The sequence below is a fragment of the Ovis aries genome, chromosome 7 (genome assembly GCF_016772045.2).
Source record: "Ovis aries strain OAR_USU_Benz2616 breed Rambouillet chromosome 7, ARS-UI_Ramb_v3.0, whole genome shotgun sequence".
In the NCBI taxonomy this organism is placed as follows: domain Eukaryota; kingdom Metazoa; phylum Chordata; class Mammalia; order Artiodactyla; family Bovidae; genus Ovis; species Ovis aries.
Window position 1 is genome coordinate 60,243,335 of NC_056060.1, and position 24,145 is coordinate 60,267,479.

General features: G+C 38.8%; 1 protein-coding gene and 1 long non-coding RNA gene across 6 annotated transcripts in view; one reads left to right on the forward strand and one right to left on the reverse strand.

Moving 5' to 3' along the window:
* Positions 1-9,987, forward strand: part of LOC132660132 (uncharacterized) — a 45,027-nt gene extending 35,040 nt beyond the window's left edge. Inside the window, exons 4-5 of the long non-coding RNA XR_009601364.1 lie at positions 3,407-3,562; positions 5,622-9,987. This is a non-coding gene — a long non-coding RNA (uncharacterized LOC132660132). The remainder of the gene's footprint in view (positions 1-3,406; positions 3,563-5,621) is intronic.
* Positions 1-24,145, reverse strand: part of SLC12A1 (solute carrier family 12 member 1) — an 87,850-nt gene that overhangs the window by 21,832 nt on the left and 41,873 nt on the right. For all 5 annotated transcript variants that reach the window (XM_060418605.1, XM_015097058.3, XM_060418604.1 and 2 more), the window contains 5 exons: positions 21,119-21,218; positions 19,977-20,088; positions 11,072-11,212; positions 8,451-8,557; positions 4,199-4,281 (listed from right to left, as the gene is read on the reverse strand). In XM_060418605.1, coding sequence (XP_060274588.1) covers positions 4,199-4,281; positions 8,451-8,557; positions 11,072-11,212; positions 19,977-20,088; positions 21,119-21,218 — 543 coding nt within the window. The remainder of the gene's footprint in view (positions 1-4,198; positions 4,282-8,450; positions 8,558-11,071; positions 11,213-19,976; positions 20,089-21,118; positions 21,219-24,145) is intronic.

Below are 24,145 nucleotides of genomic sequence, written 5' to 3' on the forward strand. Positions count from 1 at the left end.
ATCTAATATGAGGGTTGTGGCATAAATTACATAAACTTCAAAACAATGCATAGAAATGTGGGGTGAAGTTAATTTCTATCATTATGCTGCTGTTTTCTGCAGGTTCATGTATTTGTGTAATGTTGTTTTGGTTTACTCTAGATAATTGGTACTTATAATTATTTTATTAGCATCCCACTGCATTTTTCCTTCCTTGACTAAGAAGCAAAAATATTTCAAACATCAAAGTTGATATAAATCAGATAATTCCCTTGGGAAATTAAAAGGGGATGCAGTTCACTGCCAGGATTCTTTCAGAAATTTACAGAATTTGCTGGCTGTATTGCTTTATAGAACTAAATTGACAGGGCATTTGGGCAGATGGAGCTGTGAGGGGCGGGAGCTGTATCACATCTTTCAGCCTGAAGAGATGAACATACAAAGCAAATGTGTAATTTAATACAAATTATAGATTGCTTTCTTATTTTTTAGATGGAAAAACAGGACAACTCAAAAGGCAGAAAAATTAAACGAAAATGTAGAAGTTAATAAACCAGGTCTCTTGATATTAGGTTCTTGTGATTGTCCTCAGTGTCACGTTTATCTTACCACAGTCAAACAGCCCCTATGCTGGTGTTTTAAGGAATAGATAGAAATGGGTTTGTTCCATTCCTATCTCTCAGATTTCACCACTGCTTCTCGTTATGTAAGTCATTGTCCTCTAGTTATCCTTTTATAAAAGGTAGAATAGAGGCTTCAAATAGACACAGGTTTGAATCTTAGCTCTACCAACTACTGGTGCTGTGAATCTTAGTTAAGCCTCAATTTTATTAGCTGTAAAATGGGGACAATGATTGTATCTGCCTGATAGGGGATTTGGGGTGATAACTCTTATAATACATGTGAACATGAAGCATAACACATGGCACGTAGTAAGTGCTCAAAAGTGTTAGCTATTATTGCTATTAATGCATTACATTCTATTAGGAAGGAATATGAATTAATCATGACTACCACATAGAATTAGTATATCTGACCTGAAGATGTAAAAGGTCCATGAAAAAGAAAAGGGACATAAAAAGGAAGGCTGAAGGCATGAAAGATAACCTTAACACAGCAATTTTACATAGAATGGATTCTACTCTGAGTTTTATTTTTTAAAGTTCTTCATGCAGAATTATAGAGTATACATATCAGACAGTGATTCTCCATCTTATACAAATGCTTGATTTCTAATTTCTTCTTCTTTCTCTTGCTCCCTTGCAACAAAAGAATTGTTACATCATAAAATTCACCTGATTCACTCATGGTCCCTTCTATTAGGATGAGACAGAGGTGAAATGGCCAAAAAAAAAAAAAAAAAAAAAAAAGACTCTGAACGCATCAGCCATTTACACCCTCAAATCTTGCAGGCTTTTCCTTTCTGTGACCCTACCCAGCAAAACCCTGATCCTCTCAACCCCAGAGATCAAATGTCACTAGAGAAAAAACAGACAACTAGCAAAATTACTCCAGTTTTACAGAGAGAATTGAGAATATTGTGAATGAGCTTCCTCAGTTTACCACTCCTGCAAATCCACATAACTCTTCATCAATCCTCACTCCTTTTACTCCAGTTTTAGCAGATGAAGCAGTTTTCTTCTGTGTCACACCAGCTCTTCCACCCATGCCCTTCCCTTGATCCTTCCTGCTCCTCCAGGATCTTATTCCATGGCCGTCTCTTTCTTTACCCTCATCTTCACTCTCTCCTACTCTCAAGAACCCATTTTTCACCTAGAAACAAACGCTTCCCCCGTTCTAAGGTCTATAGTAGACCTCCTCACCTTACTCTTCTCCTTAGCTCCTAATGGTGGGCCATATCCACGTCCTCTGCTTCATCACCTCACATTCTCTCCCTAACCCCCTGCACTCTGGATTCTGTCGACACTGCTCTACAGACATTGTTCTAGGATTATCTGTGCCATGTCAATGACATTTCCTTTGCAGTCTGCTGGTATTTATGCTGACGGTTCACATTCTGAGCACTCTGCTCCATGACTTCCATGACAACACAGACTCCTGGGGCCTTTTTGTCTCTGGCCACTCCTTCCTCGGTCTTCCTTTGGGACCTTTGTCTTGTGTCTTGGGGCTCTCGACTCTTACACCCTTCTTGGGTTGTATTTTCCAGTGTCACAGTTTCAATTTTCGTCTTAATTAGGATGTTCCTTGTATTCGTTTGGTAGAGCTGCCATGATATATACCATATAAATGGGCAGAACACAACTGAAATTTATTTTCTTGCAGTTCTAGAAAATAACACCAAGGTCAGGGTGTCAGCAGGGTTGGTTCATTCTGCAGCCTCTCCCTTTGGTTTGCAGATGGCCATCTTTTCCTTTTGACTTCATCTGACCTTTCCTGTACGCTTGTCAGCGTCCTAATCTCTTTTCATGAGGACTCCATTCGTACGGGATTAGGGCCCAACCCAGGGATCTCATTTTCCCTTACCTATTTGATTAAAGATGCTGTCTCCAAATATAGCCACATTCTGAGGTTAGGATTTATAACAGACAAATTCTGGGGGTATATAATTTGACCCCAAACATCTAAATCAACATCTCCAGTTCAGATTTGTTCTTTAAGCCTAGGACTATCTAACTGCCTATTGGGCATTTCCAGTAGGATTTCCCATAGAACATCGTTTACAACTGAACCAGACATCTCTTCATTACACCCACTACTCTTCCTCTTGTGGTTCCCATTTCCACTAATAGCACCACCGTTCACTGTCAGCCAAGGAATCAAGGAATCTTTTCCCACTTGTCCCTCTCTCACATCCCACACACCCTATCAGACCCCAAAGTCTGCTTTTTGTACCTCCAAAGTGCACTGTCCTTTTCTCTCCATCCCCTGAGAGAGGCTGCTCTAGTCCAGGCTGTCACCTGCTCTGACTTTGATTATGGAAATCTTTTCGATTTATATTTCTGTCTCTGGTCTAGTCCTCTTCAAGTCCATCCTCCGTGTAACTGAAAGAGTAGGAGATCTAAGACTCAAATTTCACCATATTTCCCCTCCCTTCAAATCTCGTCAGCAGTTCCTCATTGTCCATAGAATAAGGTCCATGCTTTTTGATATGGCAAATGAGCCTTCTGAAATCAGGATCTTCTATCACCAGCCTTATATTTCACTATGATCTACTTCACTAATACGAATGTGCTTTCAGTTGTCCATATACCTCATTCCTCCATAGTCCCATATCTTTGCTAATGCTCTCCTCTTTGCCAAGAATGCTGTTGTTCAAATGCTCGTTGTTCTCTCTCCAGCTGTTGCCGAGTTAGCTCCTACTTGGCCAGGAAGCCTTCCTGGAGTTAAGTGCCCCTTTTCCCTTTTCCATAGTACCCTATTAATATACGTATCATCACACTAATAGTGCACCCATTTCCATTACAAGGCCATGAATCCTTGACGATACAGACTCTACTAAGAGGCTTAGTCTACCCAGCGCTGCAGTACACACCATACCTGGCACACAAGAGGTCACCCCAAACATCCTCCTGTTGCAGTGTCATCTTGTCAGTGGGCTCCATTGTGAAGTTCAGCTAAAGAGGTGAGTCAAGGATTAGTGGCCCTATCCTAGTGTTTTACTGACTCTTTAGATGTGTCCTTTACTTTATACACAAGAGGGTATGTTTATACTCTAAGACTTAATAAGGAGTTTCTGGAATCCTCTACAGGAAAAAAGCAGAATCACTAATCTGAATTAGTGTTTCTGTCCCTGACTTAGATTAGTGCTTCACAGCATGATACATTCAGGCTTATTTCCATATTAGCTACGAACCAGATCATAGACTCTTAAACAAAATACATGGTTTTCCAAGGAAATAATTAGTCTTCATTTTTTGAAACATCTTGCAAAAATTAATTTGGCCATTTACTTCACCAAAAGTATTTATTTTTAGTGATGCTAGGTTTGTGGTTTTGTGATGAGAAGACTTATAACTGCCCTGAATTATTCCATATTTCTGGTGAGCCAGACAAACACTGCTTATGTTAACAATGAGAAAAGCATAGGGGAAGGGTACACAGCTCATGTCAGGGCAAGAACATTGTCCTGACGAGAGCGCCGCTGTGAGCAGGTTTTGTCTGTGCTGGGCTCTGCACTATCCCCTCGCACCTAGAACAGTGCCAGGCAGGAAGTGGGTGCTCAACCAATATCTACTTGTTGAATAAAGAGAGTACATACCTTGCACCTGAAGAACCTGGGAGATGTCAAACCCTTGGCTGATTCTGACTATGACAACACCAATCTCAAAATCAAACGCATCACTGAAAGTGGAAACAAAAGAGTTAGTGATTGAAATGACTCACGTAAGCCTCAAGATTTGGACTCATACTAAACTTCTATGGATTTTAATGTAATCAAACTACAAAAACTTACTTTTGAACATAGCCAAGAGTTGATGCTTTTTCTGTTCGTTTGTTTTCCCTTTATGTCTTTTAAAAATGTATTCTGAGGAAAGGTAACTAACTCTTATTCAAACAATACTATCAACTAGAATTTTAAGATTAGAATTTTGATTATTTAAAATGTTTGATTCTTTTCTAATGTAAACAAAACAATCATTGAACAGAAGTTTCAAGGCCACAAAGACCCTTTGAACTTATCAGCCAAACTGTTACCCATTGAGGGGGAATCCTACAACATTTTTGACAGCAAGTTCCCAGTTAAAAATGTCTCCAGTTCCTCTAAGAAACTTTCATTATTGACTTTAGAGAGACCATTTGACATAACACCTTTTCAAGGCAACTCTATCCTGTTGAATTTGGCTATTGTATCTTCTCTAAACCCAACCAAATGGAATTAGACTATCTGGAAGGGAAAGAAACACTAGCTCTTTTATCTCAGTTCTTAAAAAAATGCTTTTTCCCTGCCATTAAATATCGAGCAAACCAACTGGTACTTTGAGTTCATTTGAAATATTCTCCTTGGAAGTTCCTTTGTTCAATCTTTTATGGATCTGAAACCCAAAGAGACTTTTCATTTGGTCACCCTTTCCCAGAAACTATGGAGATATGCAAAAAAAAGTATGTCTCTTGCCAAAGTTAACCTGAATTTTCAAATAGTAATATAAATAAGTTCAGTATAATAAGAATATCCATTCAGAATTTGAACCATAAGTGAACTTCACTCAAAATAATAGATCCATTCTAGCAAAAGTTCCACGAAGTAATATCCTGATAAATCTTACTTCTAAGTGTCCTTGATTGTAAAAAGTGGACAGTGTGTTCCACAAAAGGTATCTGAATTCTGTGTTAGGCAAAATTATCCAGGACCAGGATACTAGTATAATGACAAAGGTCCTTACAAGTAAAATTTGGAAGCAGAGGAAGAGGTCAGAGCAATGTCGTGGGAGAAGGACTTGACCCATCAAAAGCTGTAAAGATGGAGACAGAGGCCATGAGCAGTGGGAAGCCTCTAGAACCTAGAAAAGGCAAGGCTAGGAATTCTCTCCTAGAACCTCCAGAAGGGAAAACAGCCCAGGGAGCTGGTATAAGACTGTTTTTGTTTAAATCGTAGTTGATTTACAGTGTTGTGTTAGTTTTCAGTGTATAGCAAAGTGATTCAGTTATATATCGATATTCTTTTCCGTATTCTTTCCCATTAGAGATCCAACCAGCCTATCCTAAAGGAAATCAGTCCTGGGTGCTCATTGGAGAGACTGACATTGAAGCTGAAACTCCAATACTTTGGCTACCTGATGCGGAGAGCTGACTCATTTGAAAAGACCCTGATGCTGGGAAAATTGAAGGCAGGAGGAGAAGGAGACAACAGAGGATGAGACAGTTGAATGGCATCACAGACTCGATGGACATGGGTTTGGGTGGACTTCGGGAGTTGGTGACAGACAGGGAGGCCTGGTGTGCTGTGGTTCACGGGGTCACAAAGAGTCGGACACGACTGAACGACTAAACCGAACTGTTGGTGTATTACAGGATATGGAATGTAGTTTCCTGTGCTATACAGTGGGACCGTGCTGTTTATTTTATATATAGTAGTTTGTACCCACTAATACCAAACTCCTAATTCATCTCTCCCCTATCTCCTTTCTCTTGGTAACCTTATTTTCTAAGTCTGTGAGTCTGTCTGTTTCGTAAATATGTTCATTTGTATCATTTTAGATTCCACATATAAGTGATATATGGTATTTGTCTTTCTCTTTTAAAAGTCAGACTTTTAACCTACACTTTTGTAAGCTAACACATTTGTGTTTTTTTAAGACACCGACTTTGAGGTCGTTGTTATGACAGCCCACATTTCCTTCCCCAGGGGATCTTCCCAACCCAGGGAACAAACCCGGGTCCCCTGCATTGGAGGCAGACACTTTAACCTCTGAACCACCAGGGAAGCCCTCTGAAAACTAATACAGAGTCTAATTAGAATTAAATCATAATTATTAATATTATGAAATTTAGAATCTTTTACTCAAAGAAAATGGTATCCATAAAATATTGTACTATTGTAGTGATACCCCTTTATGTTAATAATAATACTGAGCTTTATTAAAAAAACAAAATGAAAAAGTTAGAGAAATACAGAATGGATATCTGACTGTCTTTCTTCTGTGTTGACCCCATTTGTTGTGGTAACAAAATCATTTAACTTTATCAAGCCAGCTACATTTTATCCTAGTACAAATTTGATCCACCTTAACACTAACTTTTATTACCAATTATTAATTTCTATAGAAGCCAGCATCTCCCCAGCTTACTATTACTAGGTTTGATTATTTTGGTTCTTTGAAATTTTAGAATATTTCAGATGGTAGGGAGACTGGAAGATGAACTCAGATAATTTTATATCACTAATGGACTCTTTGACTGAAGATTCACATACTTTTTACTTTTTATTCCACCTCTCTTTGTTCCTAAAGATGAGGAGGAAACTTTACTGAAGAATCAGGATAACAGAGTGTGGATCTAGTCCATTTCTAAGAATGTCTGATCAGCAACTAACTGTGATTTTAAATATATCAAAAAGCTGTTTGCTAAGCCTGGCAAAATTCTGTCCCTGATCACCTGGTTTAGCTCTAACCTACTGACCTTAGAGTACCAGTTGGAGCCAGATAGAAGCACATGGCATCCAGATGTTATATGTTTAGGGCACACAGTTCAGGAGGATGCATTTAATATGTGGGTTCCCCATGTTAGGAGGACTGTTAAACGATTGTTTGGTCAGTAATGCATATAATTTCAGAAGATGAAAATTATTTTCTTGTATTTCTTTTTAATAGAACTAAAATGGGAATATTTTGTTGTATTCCCTAAATCTCCCCCAAATAATGGTAAATGTGATGCTCATTCTAGCAGAGGCCAGAAGACAGAGCCTGGTATAAGAAGCACTGGATATATACCTGCTTTGAAGGGGAAAGGAATTTTTTCCTGTGTGTTACGGAAACCTAAGTGCAGTCAGACCTCTTGGCATGTTCTCTGTCCTGTGGTATGAAATCAGACAGAGGAAATATTCCACTTTCTGAGCTATTGACACAAAAGATGGCTGTTAGGCCTAGCTAATATCACCCTCCTTGAGACAAAGCTGGTTAAGTATTTTCAAGCCTTGAAGATAGGCTCAATTTTCTAGAACTGTCACTAAGGACACCCTGAGTTGCTCTGTATGTATAATATTTGTCTTCTCTTAAAAGAAGGAACCAAGTCAGGTAATATTTTGGGTATATATGAGGTTTTGAAGGTTGCATAGCATTATGCTCGTTAGTTTAAACTTTGAACTTGGTTGGTCTTGGGTCAGAATTCCAGCTCTCTTGTAAAACTTGTCATTTTCTGCCTTTTACTTAATTTTTAATGTCTATGTCTCTACTCATAAAATCAGAACAGTAGTAGTCCTTACTTCAGAGGCTTCTTGTGAGAATTAAGTGGGATAATTCATGTTAAGAACATTAGCCTGGTGCCAGCTAGTTTTTTAAGGATTAGCATTATTATCCCTATCCCACGACTTCTTCCATTTTTAGATGTTAGATGTCACGTGCATTTTAAACTCACTTTTTGTCCATAAACTAACATTGTTACCTTTCAGAGGCACCTGCCATGTGGATCCTTGTATCACAAAGGGAGAAGTGAGGCTGAAGATAAGATCACTGAATTGAGCACACCAGCCAACCCAAGATTCCAACTGTTTTGAAAAAACAGTTCCTTCCTTACCTAGTTGTCCTCTCCTTTTAATCTTGTAAATAGGTTTTAAGATTGTAACTCTTTATATTTACCTTTTTCTCTGACACCGAATTTCCCCCACCCCTCCTCCTCTGATGACACGATTCCCTCAAGTTTGAACACTGGCAGTGTTTTTCCACTTTGCTGAAGAGTTCAGAGCACCAGGGGAATGTCGTCTTCTCAGACAATTTATTCTGTACAGCAGTGTCAGTTATGTACTGCCCTGGTTAGTGCTTTACAAACAAGAGTGCGTCTTGAAAGCCATCACTTACTGTATGATTCCCACGTAGTTTTCAATCTCTGTCAGGGGAGCCTTCCTCCAGTTTTTTTTATATCCAATCACCAGAGTGTTTGGTTTCATTCTTCCTAAGCCTGAGGCCTAAACAGAGGAGATAAACACACGGGCAATTCTTACCAGACCAGGAAGCTACCTCTGCAAATGAAAAATAATGTCCAAAAGAGCACTGAAGTAATGTTCTGAAGATTAGATTACATTTCAGTGCGTGTCCTTCATGCCCGTACCCAAGCATAAAATAGAAAGATTAGTTCTAAATCATCTCAGCCATAAATGGATTTTAGATGACAGAAATGTAGCTTTTCTAAATTAGCAGTCATTTGCATTTCTTCTGATACACTCATTAAAATGGTTCAATAATTTAAAATCAAGTGAGGGTTGGCTTAACTGTTGGCATGCGTGTTGTAACTTAGTGGTTCCAAGCTCATTTCCACCTGCTATATCCATAATGTCATTAGCAATAAAATCCATGTTTGGAAAATTCCTATATAGAAGAATCACTGAAACTTCTACTTACATTATTTATTGAAGAATAACTGAGCTATGTTTCCAGAATCTAATCCTCTTACATGACAGTATCATTAATAGCCATCTTCCATACCAGAAGTTTCATTCCCCCCATTAGATGACAGGATATGGCTTCCAGTTAATTAAATTTAATCGGGCAATATTACTGAGCACCTATTCATTGCAAAATGCTAGGTTAGGTGCTGTGAGAGAGTAGTGAGATACATTCTTTGGCCTGAAGGAGTTTAGAATAAGATTGAGGTGACAGATACATACAAATAATTATTATTCAAGTGCAAAGGCAGTAAGAAATCACATGGAAGTATAAGGGAAAATTTTTTGAATGGTTTCTTGGGAAAGCTGACATTTGTTTTGGACCTGGCAGTTTGGTTAGATGTTTCCAAGTGAAAGTAAGGGGAGCAGCGGAAGTGAAGGAAGGATATTGTGGGTCATGGGAATAGTGACGCAAGTGACAGACATGGGACATCGAAGGGACAGTAGCAGGTGACAAAAGATAGGCAATGATGGAGGGTTCCTGAAATGAGCTTTGCCTCCACCCCATTTTGTGTGTTGTCCTTGGAAATGTACAGGTGGCAGGACAGCTCCTTAGAGCTGTCATCTGGCCCTTGGCACAGCAGTGTGGGTGCAGTGTTTTCCATGACTATGATTTGAGGATGTGGCCATTCATATCATAATTTTTTAGCTGCAAAGAAGGGTTTATTCAAAATGGTATAGTTGTCAGTGCTTCCCTTTAATACTACTCTGTCCTGCCCTTTTTGACATGACCTCTCTTACTCCATTTTTCTCTGAAGAAATTCATGTCAAGTTTTTTTTTTTTTTTTTTACAATTTCTTCTGGAATAATAGGTGAATTGTTTTACATGCCAATGTCCTCCCTCTTCATGTTCTTATTCTGTATTTGTTGTCTCATTCCTAGTTGAGATTCTTATTATTTTACTAACCTTCCATGATAATTTTACATTAAATGTGTAACCTTCCCAACTCATTTAACCAAAGAGCTACTGAAAAATTACTCGCTACTGAAAGGGAAAATCAGTATCTTGCAAGGACATCTATTTCTACAGTTTATCAAATTAGTAACAAGTAAAAAGAGGCTCATTGGTATTCAGAAGAAGGTAATAGGTTTTTCAGAAATGGTTTCTCTACATGTATAGCTACTTTGTTCTTTGGGGATACTAGAGACAGGAATGCATCAAAAACTCTTATTCTCCAAAATATTCCAATTTAATCCATGTGTTTTCTTTCTGGCCTGTATAACCCATCAGTGTTAACTGGATGCAATCCTGAATTTTGACCCTCCTGTAGATGGCAATTCTGAAAGCTAAATATATCATTTAGTATATGTACAATCAGGTTTTTCCAACAATATTGAAGTCCAAATTATTAGAAAGCTAAGCCCTACAATTTCTGAGGTTTTCCTGGATTGTTTTAGAATTCTCTAGCACTTTAAATTTAGAAAATCAGAACTAGGGAAAGATTCTATATGTTATAAAAGGAGAGGAAGAAAGGAAAGAATAAGGGAGAAAAGATGGAAGAACTGTGAGCTTTAGTGTTAAACCACAGAGATTATTACATTTTATTTAACATTCTGGAAATAATTAAGGAGGAGAGGGAGATTTTATGCCCAGATCACCAGACATTTATTAGTCCAGTCTTGCAGCTGCTCTCACACTATTTGCAAAAGAAAAAAGGAAAAGAATGCCTGACTTGAGCCTTGCTATATGCAGTATGAGATGTAAAAATAGTTTGAAGTTTTAATAGGATCTTGAATGTCGTCAACTATCAGAACAAATTTGCATTTCAATAAGTATGAGACAGAATATATGCTGTTGGCCAAAGGCAACCTCATTTTCCATTTCCAGTGTATCACTCATAGTTCACTGTAATAGAACCTCTCTGCTTCTGTTTTAGCTTTGCCTATCCCCAGGAATTCAATATGAATTCCTTAACCATCTGTATTGATCTCTGATGCTTGTCTGCCTCACTGGAGCAGTTCCATTTGGGAGCTTCATTACAATGGAGTGCTAATTGTCTTTTGCCTCTGTACTCATTCCCTCAATGCCAGCCTTACCTGAAGGAGACTTCGGACACCATCCCTGAAACAATCTGCTGCCACTGCTGCATAAAATGCCTTGATTTTGTTCTTTATAAGCCAGGCCTGCTTTTTTGCCATGCCACTGTTCATCTCTTTAACACACAGCTTGCGCGGTCCCTGTATGACACAATGAAATATTGGTTAGAAGCCCTGCTATTATACATCGCACTGCTGTTATTTTCTAAAGGACAAAAATAGCCAGCCTTGTTGGGTCAAGAAACGGGAAAGAGGGGGAAACACCTCACTAAACAGGCTTCACAGACATTCAACCTTCTGGAAAGAATCTGGACTGCTCACATTACTCACTTTCTGTGCAGAATGTCTAGATGTATTAGCACCTGCTTAATTAACTGCCTCATGTCAAATGGAAGAAAGAGCTGATGGTACATGAGAAAAAATACAGAAAATGTGATTGACAAGGTTCAGGAGAAATACACCATCAACGTTTGACTCAATAGCAAGAGCCGGGACTTCCTTGGTGATCCAGTGGCTAAGACTCTGTCTTCCAATGCAGGGGGCAGGTTCAATCCCTTGTTGGGAAACTAAGATCCCACATGCTGTGCGGTATGGCCGAATTTTTTTTTTTAATAGCAAGACCCACATTTATGAATACCAAGGAAGCCTCAGCTAGAGCCATTTCAAGAAATGTGACAGCACTCTTGGGAGCCAAAATGTGGTGAGTTGCAAATCCTGGCAGGAACAATTACATCTTGATAATGCTATCAGACCCATTCTTTGTTTTTGTTTTTGTTTTTTTAATGTGGTGAAGACACCCTTGTATCATTTTTCTCTGTGTGATATTGACATTGTGTGTGCTCAGTCACTAGTCATGTCTGACTTTTTGTGACCCTATGGACTGTTGTCCACCAGGCTCCTCTGTCCATGGGGATTCTCCAGGCAAGAATACTGGGATGGGTTGCCATGCCCTCCTTCAGGGGATCTTCCTGCCCCAGGAATCAAACCCACGTCTCTTATGTCTCCTGCACTGGCAGGCAGGTTCTTTACCTTTAGCGCCACCTGGGAAGCCCAATGTAGACATATTCCTATTCAATTTAACATTTGCCATTACTCTCTAAAGTGGAAATAGATGTTCACATACCTATGGCATAGGAACAACAGAAGAGATTAAGAGAGAAGGAGGCAGGTGTTGTGGTGGTAGATGAAGCATTTTAAAATTTCAAGATTTGAGTTCTGGAAACTCATTTTAATTAAAGTTTCTGTTGTTTCTCCTTCCTTAGAGGTCCAAGCTAGTTTTATTCTTTGCATGTTTCAAGTCAACCCCAAGAGTATTTCTTATTATCTACCATGTGCCTGACAAGGGTACAAATCTACTATTTTCCTGAAAAATTCTTTCAGTTGATGGAAATATTTTATTGGATTGTTTTAGATTTCTTACTAACCACCTCAGCTCTTGGTAAAATGCACTGAGTAGAAATGAAACAGGGCTGAAGATCCTGCATTTCTAACAAACTCCCAGATGACACTGATGCTGCTGGTCCTCAGACCATTCTTGGAGTCATAGTCTTAGAGGGTCTTAGATTAGAGAGAAAAGGCTTGGTATGTATGAAAAAGATACCAGGTTTTTGATCAGATATAACTGGGTTCATTTGGCCACTCTGGAGGTAATTAATGATGTCTGAGCTTTGATACATTACTCCAGAAACAGGGATCAAATAGCTATCCTGCAAGGTCATTTCAAACAGTCATTGATAAAGTATCTGGAATGATCTCTGGAATGTAGTAAGTGCTCATTCAAAGTTGATTTTTATTATATTAAATAAGTGCTCACAATCTCAGGCAAGTCCCAGACCTAAGTTCACCAGTGTTCTACAATAGAGCTGAAAGACTGCTGAACTGGGAGAAGAGTGTATGACTTAGATCTGGCTCTGAAACTGACTGGCCGATATCCTAGGTGTGCCATTTGTTTTCTCTTGATTTGGGCTCTACACTGGTGGCTCAGACAGTAAAGAATCTGCTTGTGATGCAGGAGACCCGAGTTCAATCCTGCATCTCTACCAGCTGGGACGATCCCCTGGAGAAGGAAATGGCTACCCACTTCAGTAATCTTGCCTGGAGAATTTCATGGACAGAGGAGCCTGGCAGGCTACAGTCCATGGGGTTGCAAAGAGTTGGACACGACTGAGTGACTAACACTTTCACTTTATTTTCACTTTTATAAAAATAAAATTGTCTAGGCCATCACTGTTCAGTATGATTAGCCCTTACCCACATGTTGCTACGGAGCATTTGAAATCTGGCTGGTCCACATAAAGATGTACTGGAAATGTAAAACATTCACTGGATTTTGAAGCCTTAGTATATATATAAAAAAGGAGTGTAAAATGTCTCATTAATGTTTTTATATACATTGAATGTTGAGATAATAATCTGGATGCTTTACATGTACCTGTTTCTTTTTACTTTTCTTTATTGGCTACTAGAAATTTTAAAATTACATTTGTGGCACATATTACATTTCTATTATATAACACTAGATGTAGTTTGGGGTCACTTCCGTTTTAGTATTCTATTTAAATTGGATCAGATTCTTTTTGTACTTATTTTTACTAGAATGCTTTCTAGAATATAACAACATATCAAAGCAGTTTGGATAACTTACTTTGCAGTTAAATAATAAGAACCTCCCATGAAGATGGAGAAGGTACATAGGAAGGATAGTTATTAAAGAAGACCTAGCCTGGGGAAAGATATGTCATTATAGATCAAATTTTGCTCAGGATTCTGTCGATGCATTTCAACCACTATTACTTCTTAGGCATTCTAGACACCATCAATTGCAAAAGAAGGAAGAAATATTTTCTTCAGGGAAGCTGAATGGTAACAATAACCATGAGATAGAAGAATAACCAACAGCTAGGAAAGGTATCAGACCATTGGCATATTGAGTTGTACCACAATGACTTTGAACCTCTGGGGAAACTGGCATTTATTTAAATAAGTATAGCTTAATGTATATCTATTAGTAATAAAAAATCCAGATTAAACATTAATTGTGACGGAGAGATTTACTTTAATGCCTAGATTTGCCGTATTGAGAAGTTATAAAAATATTTCATGCAGAGACTCACTTTGCTAAAAGCAATTATATTATCCTTGTAGCACACTTATTAATGTGAGGCAAGGCTACAATACAAACACAGTATGGGAAAAGTGAACTAATAAAAAGGGAAGACATGCTGAATCTAATTTTTCAACGTTCAAATACATCAGTGGTCACAAAAAATGAATTTTATCACCCAATTAAAATATTATAGAGATTAGCTCAGTTAGGAGTCAAAATATGAGTATATAAGTTAATTCAGGATTTGAACAAAGAAGCTCTTAAAATTTTGTATATATTATGACTTTGTTGTTGATAGAGAAAGGGTTAAAGGAATTCTAATTATTTAGTCGAGAATAAATTCATATGATACTACTTCAAATAGGTGTATATTATGAAAAAGAATTTGCAAAGGATTTCCAGTATCACTGGGCTCAAATACAGAAATTTGGGTCAAATGCGGAGTTCTTTCCAGCTCTTATATTTTAAAACATCAAGGGTCTTTTTGCTCTGTCTTTGCTTTCATTGCCTTTCTGGTTGGAACTATGGAAAAGAAAAATTTTCACTTCCTGATTTGGTGGGTATTTTACCTCATCATGACCCTAGTGCCCACTTACAGTTCACTTCATTCTGCCTGTATTTTGTCATGTCATTATTTTATTAATATCGTCACAGAAACTCAATGACTAATAAAGAATATGTGCGTCTGAAAAAAGCTTTTTCCTTTTGATGGAGGTGAAAGTTGAGATTAAAAGGATGATGATAGAAGAAAAAATGATAATTTTAGTTTTCCATGCTTATCTAAGCTTGAACTGCCCTCCATAAGCCACAGAGTTGGGTTATCTTCCCTTGACAAGAGAAGAGATTCTTTGAATTCAAAGAGAGTTTTAGGTTTTATTAAGATATTTTGTAAATTTTATGAAAAAAAAGAGAAAGGGCAACAGGGTGAAAACTTGTTAAAAGGGGAAGTTGGTACATAAGGAAGTTGGTCCAATGTCATTCCTTTTCTTTACAATGAGAAGAGAGAACAGGACAATCAGGTTTAAATAATATAATGAGTAGGCAAACACTAATCAAAATAGATCTACATCTTTGTACACATAGGTGAAATAACTAGAAGAACACCAATCAAAATCAGATAACATTGCCTTTTCAGAGGAAGAGAGCCATGGGGCTGAGTGGCTATAAAGGGGACTTTAGCTTGATCTGTAATGTTTCATTTCATTTAAAAAGTGAGTGGAAGCATCTAAGAAAAATGTTAACTGTTGTTAATTAGAGAAGTAGTATATGGGTGTTGTTTTACTGACTATAGTTTCTTCATATGAAATTGTCAGTGTTCAATGACTTTCAACACACAAAAAAGTAAATTTCATGTATTTAAGCTAATATTTTTCTTAATGCTTCAAAATGAAAAATAGAAGCAAGCTTTAAAACATCTTTATTTTTTAGCCAAAACAATACAGTGTATTTAATAAAAGATGCCAGTAAACTTGAAAGCCCTTTGCAGTCTTAAGAGAAACAAAATATAGAAAAGAGGCAAGTGTTGCATTTTTGGCAATAATGACTTTATCTGATGAGCATGTTAAATCCCAGATCAATTAGGTCACCTTTCCATCTTTAATGTATATTTGTCTTTTATTTGTTTTAGTAAAAAAAAAAAAAAAACAACCTGCCTTTAAATGTAAAACTAAGAAGTATATGAGTGAGTGACAGCTATGCCTAGAAACACTATGCCTTCTAACATGATGAGCTGTGTGATTTTTAAACTGAACGTAGTGTACTCGGAGAATTGATGATGGTGGTGGTGGTTTAGTTACTAAGTAGTGTCCAACTCTTGTGACCCCAGAGACTGTAGCTCATCAGGTTCCTCTGTCCATGGGATTTCCCAGGCAACAATACTGGAGTGGTTTGCCATTTCCTTCTCCAGGGAAGAGAGAAGGACTCAGGGATCGAACCCATGTCTTCTGCTTGCAGGCAGATTCATTACTGCTGAGCCACCATAAATGGCTCAATAGCTGTGGCACATGGACTTAGTTACTCTAGTCTTCCATTTGTCAGGGATCAAGACCATGTCTCCTGGTACTGGCAGGCGGATTCTTTTACCACTGAGCCACCAGTGAAGCCCCACTCCGAGAATTAAGGGTACGTGAATCCAGACTAAGCTATCTGCAAAGATTACTATCTCTCCAGCTACTATAAATAAGTGAGGAAACTGACTGACAAAGAAAGTCAGTGTTTTCTTATGCCACTGTACATACAGTACAATTAGTGGAAATCACAACCCTTGCCTTCATATTTGCCTGTTGCTGAACGCACAGAAGATGGCTATGCTCAGAAACATGAGGTGATGCTCGAAGGTGGAATCCTACCCCTAGTCTTTGTGTGGTGAAAGGAGTGAAGCACACGAGAAAAAGAAAATCACACATATTGAATAGAAAGCCTCCTGGGATATATCACTAACTTACTATAAGGTAATCCAAAGGAGAAAAATAGACATTATTTGAAGTAACCAAGCCAAATTCCTTAAAAAATATCCCTTAGTTTGACCTGATGAAGGGTCCCTTTTCTAAAATCTTTGAGTTTAGTAGAAAAAGGCAAGAGGTAGGCAGAAGCTCTGACGGGCGAGTAGAACGTTAAATAGTTGGAAGGCTACAGTGTGGACTTGGGACCTAGCAAAAGGATAATTCTTAATTTCAGTTTCAGCCGTTTTGAGGGCTACAATATCTAGACCCTTTAAAAATGCCTGTCTGCGGGATATGGCAGCTGGGGGCCATGTGTTTGCCCACTACCCACCAACAACGAAATGCCTGTGAGCTCCGCGTCTTGCCCCTTACTTGGAGGAGCAGATGGCAAGTAACTGGAGGTCAGCAGAGGGATGGAGCACAGAGCCCACTGCCCTGTCACTCATTGGGAGGGAGTGCGCATCTAACTGTTCTATCCTGCCAAGTTGCTGAATAACTAGAAGTCCAAGATCCAATGTTTGGACCTGGTTTCGCTAAGGAGGGTGTTTTAGGTTTCTGTTGAGGAAAGTATATTTTCAGAATGAAAATGGCAACAACTGTATATCAAAAATATCCCATGATAATAATACCAACAATAACAAATAAAATTAATTGAGCATTTAATGTTTGACAGACTCTGAGCTGAACGCTAGAAAGCTTATCTTCCAGAATTCTCATGACCCTGTAACAAACACAGGTGCTGTCATCATCATTATTATTCCCACTTTATACCTGAGGAAAACTGAGGCATAAGGAGATTAAATTGTGTGCCCAAGGGAATCCCAGCTAATAGGTGGCAAAACAGTGATTTAGAACTTAACTGAGTGTCTCAAAAGTCCATGAGCGGGAATTCCCTGGTGGTTCAGTGGCTAAGACTCTGAGCTCCCAGTGCAGGGGGCCCAGGTTCGATCCCTGGTCAGGGAGCTAGATCCCACATGCTACAACTAAGACCCAGAGCAGCCAAATAAATAAATAAAAATTTTAAAAAAATGTTAAAAAAAAAGTCCATGAGCATGAGCTTTCTAGAGTTAAAATGTAAATTGTTATCTCTCAACCTCCTTGTTACCATTTAACCTTTCCCACAAGGTCGGCCTAAGCACCAATCACTACGTCTTGGAGAAAAAAAAAATGTCATGTTGACTTTCCCTACATCCCCTTCCATCTGTTTCTTTGTAAAGATGATTGACGACTGAGCGTGGAATTGAAAAATGCTGACAGCATCTGCAGTCTCAGGAGCTCACAGAAAGTAACTAACTGAAAAGTCATTAACTGATACAGTGACTATTTTCTGTCCCAAAGAGAATCTCAGCACCTGGGAGCGAGGTTCTTGGGCCTTACTCAGAGAGACCAACACAGTAATGTAGGAAGTGGTCTAATATACATGTCAAGCAACCAGGGCCATTAGAGGAACAGGCTTAAGTACCTATCTCACATGAAATGTGAGAACCATACTCTTTTATTATAGTTAAAGCAGCAAATAATTTAAAGTAAAATCTCTTAAAAGACCTTGTGTCCCTTGTCAATATATGACTGTTTATACTCTCAGTTCATTTCTCCACTCCTAGAGATATTTTATTGGCTTGCTAAACTAAATTTTCTCTAAATTACTAGAGAAGAAAAATAGCCCAAACTGCATATTTCACCAAAACTGGCTCTGGTATTATATTGGCCAAAATGAAATCCACTAATCCGGGGCACCAAAGTTGATAATATGAAAGTAGGGTGCTTGATGAGATTTTCCAAAATCCTCTGGAGTCCCTGTTGGTCATTATTGAACCTGTCAATCTTATGTAGTCAGTAGGATTCCCTCTACCCTCTACGGGATAATTACATTGAGTTATATTGTTTGAGTTTCTATCATATAACCACTGAGAGGAAAGAGAATATGATCGACCAGCTTGCTTCATATTGCATTTAGAGTATTGCCAAGTGTTAAAAGATGCTTAAGTGCTGGTCACAATGACATGTGGTAAATTAACCCCTGCATCATGGGACAGTCGACTGGCCCCAGCTAGGTTACACAGCTTCCTGGCCACCCTATTCCCTGGCAAGACTGGAAGTTTAGGGAGTGGTATCCAACTCTAAGGGCGTCCCCGGTGGCTCAGCTGGTAAAGAATCCACCTGAAATGCAGGAGACGTGAGTTTGATCCCTGGCTCAGGAAGATCTCTGAGAAAGAAATGGCAACCCACTCCAGTATTCTTGCATGGAAAATTCCATGGACAAGAGGAGGCTGGCAGCTCAGTCCATGTGGTCACAAACACCTGAACTAATATCCCTACTATGCCACTTTCTTGTCCTGTGACCCCGTGCATAATTGAATTTTCCTGAATCTCACTTTTCTCATCTGTGTAATGAAAATAGGGCTTCTTTCCCTTTCTTCCTCACTAGACTGTTATGTAGACTGAAATAAGAAAAACTGTAGGAAAATACTTTGAAGAATAGGTAAGTATGATCATAATACATTGACACTGCTGAGGATTTTGAGTGGTGTGTGTGCATGACCCAGAGAGAGAAACAGGGACACACACACACACACACACACACACACACACACACACACACACACACACAGAGTGTGTGCAAGAGAGCACACTGTGAGAATGCAAGTGGAAGTAGGCTTGTCTGGAGGACTTAGACTTATTATTTTGTTAAAATATTAATGCTTTCTTCTCACTTTAGACAGTAGTGATAGTGATTGGTCAATAATTATGTTAAGTGTTTAGCATCTACTTTAAATACCTCCTAGAATCACCACCAGTAAGTTATCCTTAGTCTACCACATACTTCCTGAACAAAAAGGAACTCATTCAGCTTCGAATGTCTATCTAAGGCATGGAAAACTTGGTTTAACTCCCTAGATATCTGTATCATCAAGTTTATTCAAATATTAAATCTAAATTCTACCTGCTTCCATTTAAGGCCATAGCGTCTGGCTCTTCCTCATCAGTTAATCTACATAATAGTGCTCTCTAGCTCATTCTATCCTTTCATATTTCTGAGAACGGTTATCACCCCCCCCACCAAATATTTTCATTTTATTTATGAGCTGGCTCTCTTTTTCTTGACTCAAAGGCCATCACTGAGAAGTATTGTCATTTTTAGTTGGTCTCCTGTGAAATCTGAAACACATTTTATCCACTCATTTAAGTTCAGGATCATGGGCCCCTGCTAGTCCTTGATATATGAATGAAGGAAAGGGGTCCTGTTCTAAACTGCCTTACCATTCTCCTATCACTGCATGTACCTGCCGGGCTCCCCTAAGGCAATACAAGTGAGCAAGTAGGAAAAGGCACCTTCGAGGGATGAAGCGGCTCTTACCACAAAGACTTCACAGCAGATGCAAAGGCCACTGTTCTTGGTAAAGGCATGAGCTATATCCAAGAGAGCAGGTCTTGTCATGGGTCCCCCTGTTAAGACAATGCACTGGGGCCTGAAAATGGAGAAGAGAAGATGTGAGAACTGATCACGACAAGAAACCTGTGAGTCCAGAACCACCCCCGATGGAATGGGCTGGTACAGAAGTCTTGGCAAAATGGGGCAACCACTCTCCTAAACATCTCTTGAGTTTCTCACTAGAACTCCTTTATTTATTCTTCTTTTTTAAAAAGAAGTATTTATTTATCTGGCTGCATCAGGTCTCAGTTGCAGCTCGTGGTATCTTTGTTCCATCATGTGGGGTCTTCACTGTGGTGCACGGGTTCAGCTCGTGGGCTTAGCTGCTCCCCCAACATGTGGGATCTTAGTTCCCTGACCAGGGATCAAACTCGCGTCCCCTGCGTTGCAAAGTGGATTCTTAACCACTGGACCACCAGGGAAGTCCCTCACTAGAAGACTTGAATCATCGTGATTTCCTGCCAATCTTGCCAAATTCGTATTCTTAGTTTAGTTAGTGATAGTAAGCATGTAAAGTAAGGAAAAGGTCCTTACTGTCCCCCTGTCTTTTTCCTCTGAATACGACCCTATCCCAAATCCTCAGTACAACCTGTCCTTCTCCAACCAGAATATTCATGTTATTTTCCTTCACCCTCCTTGCAAAGCTTGTGTTTTGAAGTTCCACTAAAAATAAGATATAACCGAAGAAGAGCTTAGAGTATAACTTCTCCTAAGGGAATTCAGTAAGCCACAAAGCCTTAAGCTATATGGAGACAGAAACAACAATTAAAGTGTGTGGGGATTTGGGGACATCTCTCTGAAATCACGTCACTGAGACCTCCTCTCTATCTGTACATGGAAGGTGACAGCCAGCACTAAGAATTTAGAGTTGGGGGTGGGTATAGCTCAGAGTGGAAGAGAAGAAGCGCTCATTCGCAGGAGGTGCTATTGTGAAAATGTGGCAGTTTTGTAAGATTACCTGTCTAAGAATATACCCCTAAAGCGTACCACTAATGCATTTGTCTCCCATAGAGGGAAGCTACTTCCAATGGGAAATGACACCAGGATGCTTGAGAAGCCAGTTTTACCTGAAGTTTTTCACATGGTCTTCCACTGTAGTTAGCTCTAGAGCATTGTCTAAAGCACTCACGTAGGAAAGAGCCTGCGTGGAGGAGCCCCAGTTCACATCTGTGGACAAAGAAGAATTTGACATAAAAGCACTGAGCTTCCCTCTGTGTACTGTGAATATTTTTATAAGCCATTCCCTTCTTTGATTTTCCTTGGCTATGTCAGCAGTGACAAGTGCCCAAATTAGAGAAACATAATGTAATATTTCCTAGCAAGTGTGTCCTTCTATGAACCTTTGTGAATTCTTAGAAGTGAGACCTCTTTTTCCAGCTGAGGATCAGACTCTAGTGCTGCAGCTTGAGAAAACTTACTCAGTGGAAGAGGCTGTGTTACAATCACACTGCAGGCAGGTAGACTTGGGAAAATGGTCAGCCCCTAAATAAATCCAAGAGTTCTTCACAAATTCTTAACTTGAAAAGAAAAGAGGCATTTCTGCATACATAGAGAGTATGCAGCAGTCTTTACTATTTTGAATAATGAAACTGAATAACAGGAATTCTTACTTCTGGGTGTCCATGAAGAGGGTCAATCTTTAGCAAGCATTTTAGTTTGATGTGTTAAGGACCCAATCTCTATAATAAGGGAGGAAAACACTACCTTGCCCTGACTTAAAAAATTAAATGTTAGATGAATCCTTTACATTTTATAAGAAGTCACTGATCGGAATGCATAGATTCACCCTAGATAGGAGACAGCCATCTCCCCAGTCTTGCTCAGAACAATAAGGAAAATGATGAGAGATAATTATCTGGACATAAAGCAGATTAATATTGATTAAGTATTTACTATGCATCAGGAATTTAGCACACCTTACGTCATTTCATTCTTATAAGAACCCTATAAATCAACTGGATATTTATATGCAAAAAAATCAACCTTGAGCCATTCCTCACACACCATATACAAAAATTATCTCAAAATGATGAGATATCAATTAAAAATCTAAAGCATTAAAACTTTTAGAAATAGTTTGTAACTTTGTATTAGGGAAAGAGATTAGAAGCAAAAAACAAACAAACCATAAAACATGAAAAATCAGACTTTAGAGGAATCAAGAATATCTGCTCTTCAAAACAAACTGTAAGGAAATTAAAAAACAAGTTACAGACCTATAGAAAACATTTACAAAAGATGTACTGTGAAAGGGTTTGTATCCTGAATATACAGAGGTCTTACAAATGAATAATAAGAAAACAACTCAAAAAATAGGCAAAAAATTTAAACAGACACTTCATAAAAGAAGATATATGGATGACAAATAATATGTTCAACATCATTAGTCACTGGGAAAAAATGCGAACCAAGCCACAATAAGACAGTACATTACATCTTTAGTACACCACATAATTAGAATTTTTTTTTTTTAAGAAATCAACTGACAATAATATGTGCTGCCTAGGATGCGGAACAACTGAGACATAAATTTATTGCTGTTAGGAATGGAAAATGATGCTGCTACTTTAGAAAATAGTTTGGCTGTTAATTATAAAGTTATGTGTACTTTGTAATCATAAATTCCACTCTAGAGAAATGAAAATATACGTTCACATAAAGCCCTGTGTGTGAATATTTACAGCAGCTTTAGATATAATCACTAGATATAAATACAATTAGATATACCAGGTTAGATATAATTCTTCAATTAGTGAATATATTTTAAAAATTCTTGAGAAATATTCATATGATGGAATACTACTCAACAACAAAAAGGAACAAACTACTCATACATGTAACAACATGGATGAATCTAAAAACCTCATGTGAAGTGAAAGAAAGTGTATATAAAGGCTACATCCTCTATGGTTCTACATAACACCCTGGGAAAGGCAAAAATATAGGAACAGAAATCAGAAAAGCTATAGCTAGGGGCTAAGTTGGGGGGAAGAAATTGACTGCACAGAACCTTTTAGCCATGATGGAAATGTCCTCTCTTTTTAAAAAAAGATTTATTTTATTTTTTGGCTGCGGTGTGTCTTCATTGTCATGCACAGGCTTTCTCTAGCTGTGGCAAGAAGGGGTTACTTTCTGTTGCAGTGCATGGGCTTCTGATTGTGGTGGCTTCTCTTTGGATCTGCTGGCTCTAGGCACTCAGGCTTCACTAGTTGCAGCACGTGGGTTCAGTAGCTGTGGCTCCTGGGCTCTAGAGCCTAGGTTCAGTGGTTGTGGCACATGAGCTTAGCTGCTCCACGGCATGTGAAATTTTCCTGGACCAGTGACCAAACCGCTGTCCCTTGCATTGCAAGGCACATTTTTATCCACTGGACCACCATTTCAGTTCAGTTCAGTCACTAAGTCGTGTCTGACTCTTTGTGACCCCATGAACCGCAGCACGCCAGGCCTCCCCGTCCATCACTAACTCCCGGAGTTCACCCAAACTCATGTCCAGTGAGTCAGTGATGCCATCCAACCATTTCATCCTCTGTCATCCCCTTCTCCTCCTGCCTTCAATCTTTCCCAGCATTAGGGTCTTTTCAAATGAGTCAGCTCTTCACATCAGGTGGCCAAAGTATTGGAATTTCAGCTTCAACATCAGTCCTTCTAATGAACACCCAGGACTGATCTCCTTTAGGATGCACTGGTTGGATCTCCTTGCAGTCCAAGGGACTCTCAAGAGTCTTCTCCAACACCACAGTTCAAAAGCATCAATTCTTCAGTGCTCAGCTTTCTTTATAGTCCAACTCTCACATCCATACATGACTACTGGAAAAACCATAGCCTTGACTAGACGAACCTTTGTTGGCAAAGTAATGTCTCTGCTTTTTAATATGCTGTCTAGGTTTGTCATAACTTTCCTCCCAAGGAGTAAGGAACTTTTAATTTCATGGTTGCAATCACCATCTGCAGTGATTTTGGAGCCCCCCCAAAATAAAGTCAGCCACTGTTTCCCCTGTTTCCCCATCTATTCGTCATGAAATGATGGGACCAGATGCCATGATCTTAGTTTTCTGAATGTTGAGTTTAAGCCAACTTTTTCACTCTCCTCTTTC